General features: G+C 41.5%; 4 protein-coding genes across 4 annotated transcripts; 3 read left to right on the top strand and 1 right to left on the bottom strand.

Annotated features, from left to right (window-relative positions):
* Positions 1–1,633: 1,633 nt before the first annotated feature.
* On the top strand, positions 1,634–3,383 carry EAF02_003894 (uncharacterized protein; the record flags this gene model as incomplete). The annotated part of the gene is made up of 3 exons (XM_038899942.1): positions 1,634–1,789; positions 1,841–2,459; positions 2,572–3,383. 3 exons carry the CDS (start codon positions 1,634–1,636, stop codon positions 3,381–3,383), a joined length of 1,587 nt encoding a protein of 528 aa, XP_038760869.1.
* A 5,204-nt stretch (positions 3,384–8,587) lies between these two features.
* EAF02_003893 (uncharacterized protein) lies at positions 8,588–8,791 on the top strand (the record flags this gene model as incomplete). The annotated part of the gene is made up of 1 exon (XM_038899941.1): positions 8,588–8,791. One exon carries the CDS (start codon positions 8,588–8,590, stop codon positions 8,789–8,791), a length of 204 nt encoding a protein of 67 aa, XP_038760868.1.
* Positions 8,792–9,399: 608 nt separating this feature from the next.
* Positions 9,400–9,624, top strand: EAF02_003892 (uncharacterized protein; the record flags this gene model as incomplete). Its single annotated transcript, XM_038899940.1, has 1 exon — positions 9,400–9,624. The coding sequence occupies one exon, from the start codon at positions 9,400–9,402 to the stop codon at positions 9,622–9,624; it is 225 nt and encodes a 74-aa protein (XP_038760867.1).
* Positions 9,625–10,276: 652 nt separating this feature from the next.
* EAF02_003891 (uncharacterized protein) lies at positions 10,277–11,242 on the bottom strand (the record flags this gene model as incomplete). The annotated part of the gene is made up of 2 exons (XM_038899939.1): positions 10,277–10,549; positions 10,754–11,242. The coding sequence occupies 2 exons, from the start codon at positions 11,240–11,242 to the stop codon at positions 10,277–10,279; spliced, it is 762 nt and encodes a 253-aa protein (XP_038760866.1).
* Positions 11,243–12,329: the final 1,087 nt, after the last annotated feature.

The raw sequence follows: 12,329 nt of genomic DNA, 5'->3' as shown, positions 1-12,329 counted from the left end.
AGCCCAACGCGGGGGTCGAACCCGCAACCTTGTGATCGACCTAGAACATCTTTCAATGGATAAGAGTCACACGCTCTACCGATTGAGCTAGCCGGGCAGGCTGTTTGCTCCATTTGTTGGAAACAATTGACGGTGTGACAATATATTACCTTGACACGGAAAAAAACTTTTCGTGCGTCAATAGAATTACTCGCTCTCCGTAAGCGAGTCTTTCTACAGTGCTTGACAGTTTCGCAGCTTATATCTTCCAATAAGTTGACAAAAGTCGAGAATATTGTCAAACAAACATTTAATACGTCCCTATTCGTTTATCAGAGTATTTGTGTTCATTTCCTGTTGATTCTTAATCAATTCAAATCGCTCATTGAAACCAACTAAAGACTCCGGTCACCATTTTCGCTACATGCGGGTGTTGTGCACGAGTGGCGGGGAGCTTTGAGATGTCTTCCTCAAACATTATTGCGCTTTGAAAGTCTGATTTTAAAAATTCGCATGTTCTTAATGGCTGCGACGTTTTGATACTTTTCAGAGCATTGATATTCGCACTATTGTGTGTGAATGACTGAACGGATTTGGATATAAGCCTTATACTTTAGTGGAGTAATGAGCTTCTAGTACTCATAATTTTTTTGCCTCTCAAAGAGTGTTGACAGTTAACACACAAACAATCTCATCAATCTAGATTGCGGGAGTTGGCGGCTACAGTACAAGAGGTCAACCATGAAGTTCAAGTTGGACAATGGATACTTCAAGATGGTGCCTATCACTTTCTTCTATCATACAGTCTAGATCACTAAATTCAATCTCATCCTCTCCGGTGCTTAATAGATGCAACCTCAACGGTAAACCCGCGCCTGGAACCAATTATTGCCAGTTATTGATATTTTCGCGTGTTTATACCTCTTTTCTTTGTATTGTTTTTTGAATTGCTCTACCGAAACTGATATCCACTTAATATGCATTCAGGGTCAGTGGGTCCGCACGTGTATTCCAATTCAGCTGGGTGTGGTACCCAGGAACATTCCATTTCGAGGTTCTTTACCCATGCAAATGCTCCGTTGCCGAGGCAAATGTTCCCTTTTATATTCGAGTATGGGGAAACTGTTCTAGAAAAGTTAATGGGCTGAGTATATAGACCACCTTCAATAATACTAGCTCCATACTAGCTCCTCCGAAAGTATAATTTTTGGGACAGTGACCACGAATGCACCAGGGGTATCTATCCTTACGATTGAAGAGTTCACTTTTTTGACAGCATCAGCATCAGACTTCAGCTCTCTGAATATCCTTCTTCGAAGTCTCATATCCTGATATGTATCTTTGGACCGAGTCTAGAGAGACAAGCTTATCCAAATCCGAACTCGGACAACAAAAGTATTTCTTCAATTTTCCTCATTTCGGCGACTTAGACCGCTGCGTTAGCTGCTATTAGGATACGGTGGTACTGTGGCTTGCGTTCAAAGAATTGTCGACTGGAAATCACTCATGTGTGATCATGGAATCCAGGAGTATAAATAGGGCGCCGGCTTTATCTGTTCTGTAGAGTTCAGCAGGCGCCTCATTCTTCTTTTGTTTTGCTTCCACAGAGATTGAACGCACGAATAGCTCTGCCATTATACAATTATAAACTATCATGTTGTCTCTATCTCAGAATTGGCGCTCTTGTATAGCAGCGTTTGCTCTCACGTTTTTGGTTATCAACGCCTCTCCTGTACCTGGTCAGACTTCTAGTGTCTTAAGTGTTGTTTCAGCATACAATGGAGCCACAACTATTACCGCAAGCACTCAAGTAAACTCATGATACCTCATCGCCACCTTTCATTGCTAATTCATCTTGTAGGTCGTCACTTACGCCGCTACCACGACTTCGACTAGTGGTACGTTGACCTGCACGAAAGCTGGAACCTACAGTATTGGAACGAGCACAACGGTTGTCTCGAAACCCACAAACATTCCATGGACGGCACAGGAAGTAATCTACGAGTATTGTCCATTTTCCGTATTTACTCTTTTTAGCTGCGCTGCATGTCCGCGCCTCATTACTGTCGAGAAGTGCTATCTTGGTTATTGTGAAGTCAGTATCGAACTACGAACTCCTTCTAAGGGTGTTACCAGCACCAGCACCTCGAGTGCCAGTTCAACAAGTTTCGTTATTGGTATTGGGTATTTGGAGCCAACAGTAACGACCACTAAGGCTCTTTCTGCTTATGCTACGGGATACACATCAATTATCCCAGCTAAATTGCTTGCAGCTGGAACTGTTATTGTTGGATCTCCAGTTCCTTACGTCACTTCGACGACTTACCTTGATGATGGATCGCAAGCTTATACTTCAACCATTGGTGGTACCATTTTGGATGCCATATCAGTTACAACCATCACTTATACCACTACTGTATCAGCCTATGACTCGGCTTATACCTCCACAATCTCCGCAAAAAAACTCAACGCCTGGAACTGTAATTGTGGCAACTCCGGCACCATTTGTTACTTCAACTATCTACCTCGACAATGGGGAATCTGCTTACACTTCAACTATTGGTGGAGATGTCAATATCGGAGTTCCTGTAGGCACTGTTACAACCACCACATTTCTTCCTACTGGTGGTATAGCTTTCACCTCTACAGTCCCCGCAGCTGGACCTACTTCGGGAACAGTCCTTGTTGGATATGTCCAGAGTGATGTTACTACTACTATCACTGGATCCGTGGCTGCCACGAGTACTATAGCTCCCTCTGGCACAATTCCAGGTACTATAATTATTACGGTACCTACACCCGATGTAAACTGCAACAACATTGGTGTACAATTCGCAGCTTTTGCTGAAACTCCCCAAATCATCAACTCTGCCGGAACATACGCGAATTTTAATCCCGCCATTTATAAAACCCAGACTGCAGAGATTACTGGCAACACCACTGCTGTCAGTTATAGCGTCACAACCTACACAAACACTGCTGTATCTGTTTATGGTAGCACCCAAAAGCTCAACGACTTCTATCTCGTCATTGATAATCGTGGATACCTCTTCGCTCAGATGACTGGTACATATACCTTCTCCACGACATCAGCCGATGATATTTTCTTCCTTTGGGTTGGAGCTAATGCATATTCCGGTTGGACTCGTGCTAATGCCGATTTGATTGCAACATTGACTTATCCATCACAAACATTCACAATCGATTTGGTTGAAGGGGAATACTATCCGATGAGATTCTTGTGGGCAAATGGTGATGGACCTGGTCTCTTTGCTTTCTCGGTTACCGCCCCTGATGGAACTATTATCTTGGATGGTAACACCGTTGCTAGTCCTTATGTAGTACAGTTTTCGTGTGATGGTACTTCAGCACCTGAGTATCCTGCTTGGGGCGCTGAGAGTTAGTTGTGCTTGAATTATCATTTATGTTTTGAATGAGGGCTTCTACTTTTGATGTGGAATGATAGGATGGAAGAGTTATGGCTGATGAGAACTGTACTCAATTTTGGGGGATAATTAGAACAGGAACTCATGAACTTTGAAGACTAATCTATCCTTGTTAATTTTATACTCATATTGACAACACTTAGAAAAATTGACTTCCCTCGAATCGTAAGTATCACTATCTGATACTTATATTTACTAGTATTTTACTTCCTTCAGACCTGATCGACCATATGAATTGGTTGGCTTGAGGTTGGGTTGATCGATAGACCTTGCCACTAGCTTTACGCACAGACCACCAATTGACAGACATGCTCTCATTCATTTCATCATCGACATCCAAACATTAAAATAACAGACTCTAATTGACTTCATCAACTTCATCAATTTATGATATTCAAGTTCTCTTTCAACATTTGCTTTCGATTATTCATTGCATACTTGCATTAATGTGCCGATAATTGATAATCTCGAGACGTGGCATCATGCACTTGGGCGTACTTAGCTCTTAGGTGTTGATATCGACATTCGAGATGACAACAACCAATACATCGGATCTACGTGTGGTAAAATGAGATGAGACCATATCATCTATACTATCAAGCTGTGGTAACAAGTTCGAACGATACTTCTGGGAATACTTTGCCATCATGCTCCTTCTGTCCATTAGGCCGTCGGTCATATCGCTGGAGCGGTCACCCAAGAGACAACACGACTACATGACGACTACAATCGGGTTCTTCCCGTGTACCTTGAGCTATTGACATTCGGACTCGATACAAGCTAGTAAGAGATCAACCAACGAGGAAGGTATACAAGTGTTCTACCAAATTCTCGAAAGCTGCCTCTTCGTCATGATCTATCTGTTCAATTGTTCCTGAATGATGGCGATATCCCCACATTTAAGCACCATTGTGGGTCCCTGGCATATCATACCCACACGACATCAGATTGTCAAAAGAGACCACCAAAAGGGAGGCCGCTGAAATGAACTGGAAGTATTTTGGGTTCATGTTGGAAATATGGCAATCCATTTTCAAAATGGTTACCAGTCTAGATACCAAGTGGATGATAATGGATGTTTCTGAAGATTCCAACCAGCAATCTTATCTGGTCCAACGTTCAAGTGATATTGGAGAGCTCGGACGGTCTACATCCACCCATGGACTTTCCTTCTTCTATCCCCACGCTTTAGCAAGCTAGATTATCTTTCTGAATAGCAAAAACTCTCACAACAAAAACCGGCCGGATGGTGTAGTTGGTTATCACGTGTCCTTAACAATTAACAGTTGTTAAAATACGGACAAGGTCCTGGGATCGTGCCCCAGTCTGGTCATAATTTTTGCATTTTTTCCCTTACTCTTTTTCCTAGTTGTGGTTGATAGCCAGAACGAAGAGAAGCCTTTTGTCACTTCCATTGAACTCACTTAAAGTGGGTTATTCGTAGGCCGTCCAAGAAATATCCGGAGTGAGCTTCAGACGAACAATTGGAAAATACCATCATTCTCTTATTAATATGCGTTGATAAGTTTTGACTACGGAGGGTTCTCGTCAGATAGAAATATACAGAAGGAATTACATCACCATGAAAATTAGTAGTTTTGCCAATGGGATTTTCGAGTTCGGAATAATAAAAGCAGGCCCTCTTTCGTTTGTTTCAGAATGATGTCGGCTTTGAGTTGTAATAAAGATGGATATTTCATCGGGACCACCACAAAATCATAAGATTTCCCTGCTGGCGCAATGGTAGCGCGCAAGACTTCTATAAGTAACTTCTGTATCTTAAAGATTATCTTGAGGCTACAGGTTCGAGACCTGTGTAGGGAGTTACCTACCCTGAGTACCATTGGTTTGAGTCCGATGAAGACACCTTTATTTTTTGCGTTTTTTACTACGTTTTTATTTTTTCACCATAGACGAAGAAACTTTATGGAAAACACAAAAATCTGCACTCGGAATAGCTGCTATCTCCAAAGAGCAAAAACAGCTTTCGAAGTTTCACACCCTTTCTTTGCTTAAAAATTGAACATCTTAAGAGCTTCAACATTAAACTCATTTTGTAGAAGCCTTGAATCTTCCGCAGTTTTGGCTTCAGTTATTTGGATACAAAGTAGCTTCTGAGGAAGAGCGGCCGGAACAGCTTTTTACAGCCAACATTAATCCTCTCTTCACGCCATAGTCAATTCTGTTAAACACTGGCGACTGTAAAATGAACCTCCAATCCACATGACCGTTTGTTCTCAAGTCGGATGTACATTCATTGTCCAAGTCGCCGGGTGCTTACCATCTGGTATGAGGATAAGGTCTCCGTCGTGTTCTAGTAGTCAACTACAATATAACCATTTTTGCAATCTAGAAATATCAATTCGGTGTGATAAACGCATTGAATCATGGCGGATCTTACGATCCACTCAATCAAGAAGTAGCTTGTTCGTGTGCGCGATGAGTGTTGGGTAGTGGTCAAGTGGGAGAGGGCCCATGCGGACAAATTGCTTTTTCGACGCTAGTCAGAAATTTTCTTCACTTTCCCCACCGCATTCAAGTAGAATCAAATATGAGCCAAATCAACTGAGAACACTTCAACAAATATAACAAAGCCCGCCCGGCTAGCTCAATCGGTAGAGCGTGTGACTCTTACGATTCAATATCTATGAGTTCTTCTGAAATCACAAGGTTGGGGGTTCGACCCCCCGTTGGGCTCAATTCCCTTCGATAGTTTTTTGCCATTTTGATCTCTCCTCCTCTTTTCGGGGTGCATATCGGGCAACAATGCTTACTTAGTGTCTGTATATCCTTCTTATCCGTCAGGATTAGGTATGTTTGGGACTTGAGTGTGCTTCTAGTTTTTGCACTTGGTATATGATCATTTTCCGTCCCCGCTTGGTCGATCATGGAATAGACATTTACTTTGGGGAGCAGGTATCGACCAAGGTGGGTTTAAAGATGAGTGGGAAGGAAGAGAAGGTTTATCCTTTTTGGCCTTGCGACATTGTATTTGTTACGATTATTCTCCATCCCCTCGAGCCCATCCACTCGAGCTGCGACGACTCTGTGCCACTATCTGATAAAAACCCCACAGAGTTTCAAATATATACCTTGTAATCGAAATAGCCTCCAATAATAAGCAAATATCTTGATGGTCTAACGGTCATGATTTCCGCTTGTCAATAACATTGCAAGTCGCGGGAGACCGGGGTTCGACTCCCCGTCGAAGAGTTCATTCATTGCAGAATTCCCGAATCTCATGTTCAAATTTCTTTTTAGCTTTATTTTGTTCGTGGAATTTTCCTTTTTTTTCTCAAGCGCAAGTTTTTAATATGTGACAAGATATCTTTGGATAACGTGTGCTTTGTTTTTTTTATGATAGTGCTATGTACACTTTTAACTTCCGGGACCGAATGTCCTTGGTTTATTTTGCTTTTTGTCCGAGTTTTTGCTTGCAACGCTAGGACAATGAAGGCCGATTCACAAGCTTGAGACGTAGCCCACAACCAAATTATTCTATGAGGGGATCATAGCGTTTGGCTGTACTACTTATCCTCCCAAAAGTCCTCCATTCACATACAACAAGCAATCCGGCATGGTGTAGTGGCTAGCATTTCCGCCTCTCAATCGAAGCTTCATTACTTCAATCAGGTCGCGGGAGACCGGGGTTCAATTCCCCGTACCGGAATTTCCTTTTGCCATCGTGAGAAGTATGTTTTTGGCAGGCTTTTGTCAATTTCTGAGTAACTACTCGTTGACCAATAATAAAAGTATTCAAATGAGATCTTTGAAGACCTATGTTATTGGTCTTGGTGGAAGAAGTCTTCTTCTTTCCCAACTTTTCCTACATGCTAATTTCTTATCTTGACGAGTTTTCTAGCGCCAAAACGTTTTTGCCCAAGTGGGGACATGGCTGGCGTACGTGGTCCACATGCAAAAAGAATACTATGTTTCAGGGCCTAATCCGGGATTGAACCGGAGACCTCTTACAATTTAGATTGGACAACCCAAAGCAAGAATTCTACCACTGAACTATCAGGCCTGTTGATATAATGTGGCGATGATAGGTATTGATATGTACGATAGAACAAGTTGGAGCGCCCTATTAGAGATGGGATCCACACTAGGGCCCTGTAGCAACATGTTCAAATGCTTGGGAACACTTCAGCACACATACAGTTTACTTGAAACATATTGATCTAGCATTCCGCTAGCAGTTGATAAGGAGCTAATAACTACCCTTTTCCAGCTGAGTAATTTCTGGATTCGAATTAAACCTAGTCTCTTGTATAATGAAATTCAATCTTCTGGTTATACTACTACTCATATCTTACCGTCTGCTGTTACTCTTTGAACTTGCTTCTGAATCTATTAAAGATATAGCGAAAAGGTAAAAGATATAAGGTTAGAATTTAGAAACGAAATTTATTATATGTGCTAGTCTGGTGTATAAAGAAGCTTCCGATCGTTGCAATCAGTCTGGGTATCTGTCTATATACACGATTTCAACTATATTGAGTTGTTTATAAAGATTGATTTGAATACAAAAGCGAGATCTCTATCTCTGGTTCATTGAAATATGTATGGTGAGTCGTCCTGGAATTCCAAGGGGCTGAAAGCACGCTTGATATATTTACATAAAAGGCACGCACACATGTAAACAGGTGTTGTGGTTTAGTGGTATAATTCTTGCTTAGGGATCTATCAGTCTTCATAGATTGATTCTCCATGTAAGAGGTCCCCGGTTCAATCCCGGGCAACGCCCATTACTTTTTTTATGGTGACAAGCTCCATCTGCGATTGTAATGTTCTTTGGGATGCGAGGGATGGTTGGGGAAGTCGTGTTTCGTGACATGTGGCGCACCGCCTGAACAGCCATCGGGATTACCTCGGGATTGTTAGCTCTCGGTGGAGGCAGACTCCACTGACGTAATACTGCCGACACCTTGCCCCCTCAAACTCCATCCTCGCTGCATCAGCTCCTCGTATGTCATTGCCACCCCTCAAGCTCAAGCTCCTCTTGTTCTCGTATACAAAGGCTGCAGGAGCCGTGGTCCAAGTGCAAGAGCATATGCTCCCCATCTTCAATGCTGTCCACTCCTCGATGGGATTTTTTTTCAGCTTGAACAACGGCATGTTGCTCTTTCCCGCAAGAATGCCCAACAACACTCACCTCTACCATGGAACACATACACCCAATGAGTAAAGGGCGTGGAATGGCTTGCATCGAGATCGAACATGCAGAGATGTTCGCTCGAGCTTTCCCAGGCGGACGACCTGGGAGGGCGCATGGAAAACCTGGGGATCATGAGCGACTAGAACGTCCCGGCGAACCTGGAGTTAACCTGGGCAGAGACTGTGGATGGGATACAAAACATGGATGACAACAACGATGTACCAGACTTTTCGAGATACTACCTTCACAATCTACCGGGAGACCCGACCTCTTACCAATCTGGTTTATATAGATGGGAGATGACCACGATGGGAACTCTTGATACACAAGATTATATTCTGCGTAATATGACGGACGGCGATGATAGTCAAAGACCTCTGTGATCTTGAAGCGAAATGGGAAATTGAGGGGTTTGTGAGAATGGAGATGGGGTTTGAAATCATTTTCTGCGAGGTCAGTGATGGGTTGGTTCTCGAAAGTGCCCATGAGGGACCAAGTAGCAAGTACCAAAGCTTCGAGAGGATGCCCCAGCTCGAGGTGCTAAGGGAGAGTTGATCAGGTATCCAGGCATAAGTTCAGCTTGATGACAGGATCTTATAATACCTTCCTCGCATTCTTTGGCCTTACAAACCTTATCACACTCGCTTCCACGAACAACTTCACGGGACTGCCAAACTATGCTTCTAGCATGGTGTTCGAGCTTTTTTCCGAGTCCGACTCGAGTTCTAGAGCGTTCCCTGCCGCTGAGAATCTCAATGTCAGATTCTTATTCCGAAATGGCATCGATTCTAATAATGGACCACCGAGTTCAACACAATGATGGAGGGGCGTGCTGTCATGAGTCCAAAGGCCTGGTGCTCTGCTTGTGGACAGACCAATGGATTCTGTTCTCAGAAGGAGTTTGCTCCTGGAGACGCGGAAGTAGTAACTGGAAGTTCCGGTAGCAGCGGTTCTGGCATGAGTCTCGCGGTAGCGGGTGTGATTGGAGCTTTTGTAGCTGAGGTGTTGTCGCTATTATTGGAGCCGTGCTATATCTTGTAATGAGAAGGAAGAAGTTGACCGCGGCTGCACCAGTGATTGCTAGGAAGTCGAGTAAGGATGGAGCAAGTTCGACGGATACCCCTGTTTGATTTATGCAAAGTAGACTTTCGATAGTGATAGGGCTTCCATCCAGAAGCACAAAGGGGTGGTTCGGGTAAAACGTGGCTGATGTGTAGTTGAAGTTGCTCCTCCGTGGACCAATATATATACAGATTTTGCGCACTTTATTTAAGCATTCATTCTCTTTGGGCGACAATATTATGTGGACGATCCGGGCTTGGTTCCCTAGTATTAGTTTTCACTTCCCCCATTCAAACATTAGAAGATTGAGGCTTTCAATCTCCCCAACCTGTATTAGCTGCGGTCGAATAAGGCCAGCTACCCCCCATGTATTATTGTTAGAAGCCTACAAAGCTCCTAGCCGTCTTAGATAGTCATAGACTCAGTGTAGACGTTAATTTAATCAATCAAGGACGAAGCGATATCATTCTCCCGCATTGCATTCCCCAAATAGATGCCTAGACGTAAGAACAATATGTTTGATTTGATGGAAGGCGAGAAAGGAAACAAAAAAAAATTTAAAAAAAGAGTAAGTCGCATTGAAAGTATACAGGAGTAAGGAGGTAGGAGAGTAAAGACACAGAGTTGCCATTCACACTATATTTCTTGCTCGCTTAGACATATTGCTGTCAGTTTCCAAATCATCCCGTTTTCGAGAACCTGGCCCGCTGGTATCTCCACTAATGTTTCTTTTCGACTTGCCAAATTCAGTCCATACCCGAACAACACAAACACTTCTCTGACGAATGTACTCGGCTTTGTCATTTCCAGAGTGCAGGGCGAAATTGCGAGCAACGCTACCTAACTTCACGAAATCATTTATCAAGAGCGAGTTGATCTCGGCATTATAGTGAAATGTGTTAGTCTATTTAATCAGCTTGATAATATCTGAAATGAGCTATTGGTTTTTTTCCTTCTATAATCCGAAAGTGTTGTCGGAATCGAACGGATTGTAGAGCAATATGGTGGAACACTAAGGTTTAGTAGTGTCAAATATTCGAGTATTGGATGTATGAATATAATTCTCAAGAATTGATAATTTAGTTATTAAGTGTTTATGGTTGTTAACCTTTGGGTTTATTATTATTGTTTTGGTTATCCAATCTATAAACTTCGATTCGAGCATTTTTGAAATTGCCAAATCATCTTTGAGTTGCTGATTTGGTTCTTGGGAATTCAAGTTGGCAAGAAGTGCTTCATTCGAGCCTATGTCAAGGGTCATGTTGATGCATCTCGAGTCCCCCTCGACATCCCTCAAGTCCACTCCGTCACTCGACGACTCTCCAGCGCCAGGAGAGATAATGCCATGCAATACCGGTGCAGGATCTGAGTTAACTGGAGTTTGATTCGGTGTCTCTGCAATTACCATTTCGACAGTGTTGTATGGTAGCTTTTCCATTTCGAGTGTGATCGGTGGTGACCGAGGAACCTGCACTTTCGATACTGGTCGAGCAGGATTATCGGTATATGGTGGCGGTTGTACGTCTTGTCGATCATGATATTTAACTTTATCCCATTCCGCCAATATAGACCCTTGTTGAAGGTACATTTCCTTCATGTCAGTTTTGTGTGTGGCGGCACCAGTGTTGCTTAAGCGCTTGCAAAGTTCTTTCAAACCCTCCCGCGCATAATCACTCGGTCTGATGCATACATTGAAGATGGACGTGTTAGATAGAGATTCGAGGCTACGAATCAATTGGTTTGTGCTGCCGCTGCAGGGCCTAAGGGCTAGTTTGGATGTACAAATCCGCGTTGAATCCGCTGAATATTCCGTTCTTTTTGAAAACGGATTTTGAATTTATATTTGGATATCAAATCGCGGATTCCATCAAATAATCCGCATTTCAATGAATTTAGTATATTTCAAGATAGAAAAGAAATGGATCATTCTAAAATAATACTAAATAATTTGTGTTTTTCACTAAATTTGTATGGGAAAACAAGGATGCGAATTGAAAACGAGGATTAGAAAAAGTAATCCTTGTTTTCAATTTGATAAATAATCTGTATTTTTATAGATTCTTATAGGCTTTTCACTTTATATCCATATAATATTATAATAATATTAGTACTTTAAATATCTAAATTTATAGAGTATCTTTATTTTTCTTCAAATCATTTCTGATTTCGATTTAGATTACTTTATATTTCTATTCTCTATATACTAGAATATATATAGCTTAGTTTAAAAGTAGATTCTTCAATATTCTTTTTATTATAGTTTTAGATTCTATTAATAATTTAGATTATAAACTGCCTTTTTCTTATTCACAATAAACAACAATAAGGTTAATAATTCTAAATAATTTATTTCTATTTTGATTTATAATTTAGCTACTGTTATTAGCTCTTTTTATTATACTCCAATTTCAAAAAAAAGAATTGGTATTCCTAATGAATTTAAAACACAATCTCTTTTTAATTCTAAATACCCTTAATATTATCAAGAATAATTGTATATGTCTCTATATACTTTTCGATTTTTGATTAAGTTTTGTTATAAAAAAACAAAGCTATAACACTTTCAATATATTTCAATTAATCAAAAGCTATATGTGTTTCTCTATATTGTAGATTAGTGTAGAACTATATATAATATAGCTGAAGCCTTTTTTTATTTTAAAGAAACAATTTATAGATATAAA

This window comes from Botrytis sinoallii (assembly GCF_014898435.1).
Source record: "Botrytis sinoallii strain Bc 23 chromosome Unknown BSIN_005, whole genome shotgun sequence".
NCBI lineage: Eukaryota > Fungi > Ascomycota > Leotiomycetes > Helotiales > Sclerotiniaceae > Botrytis > Botrytis sinoallii.
Note: the sequence above shows the minus strand (reverse complement) of the source record. Positions and strands in the feature narration are given on the sequence as shown.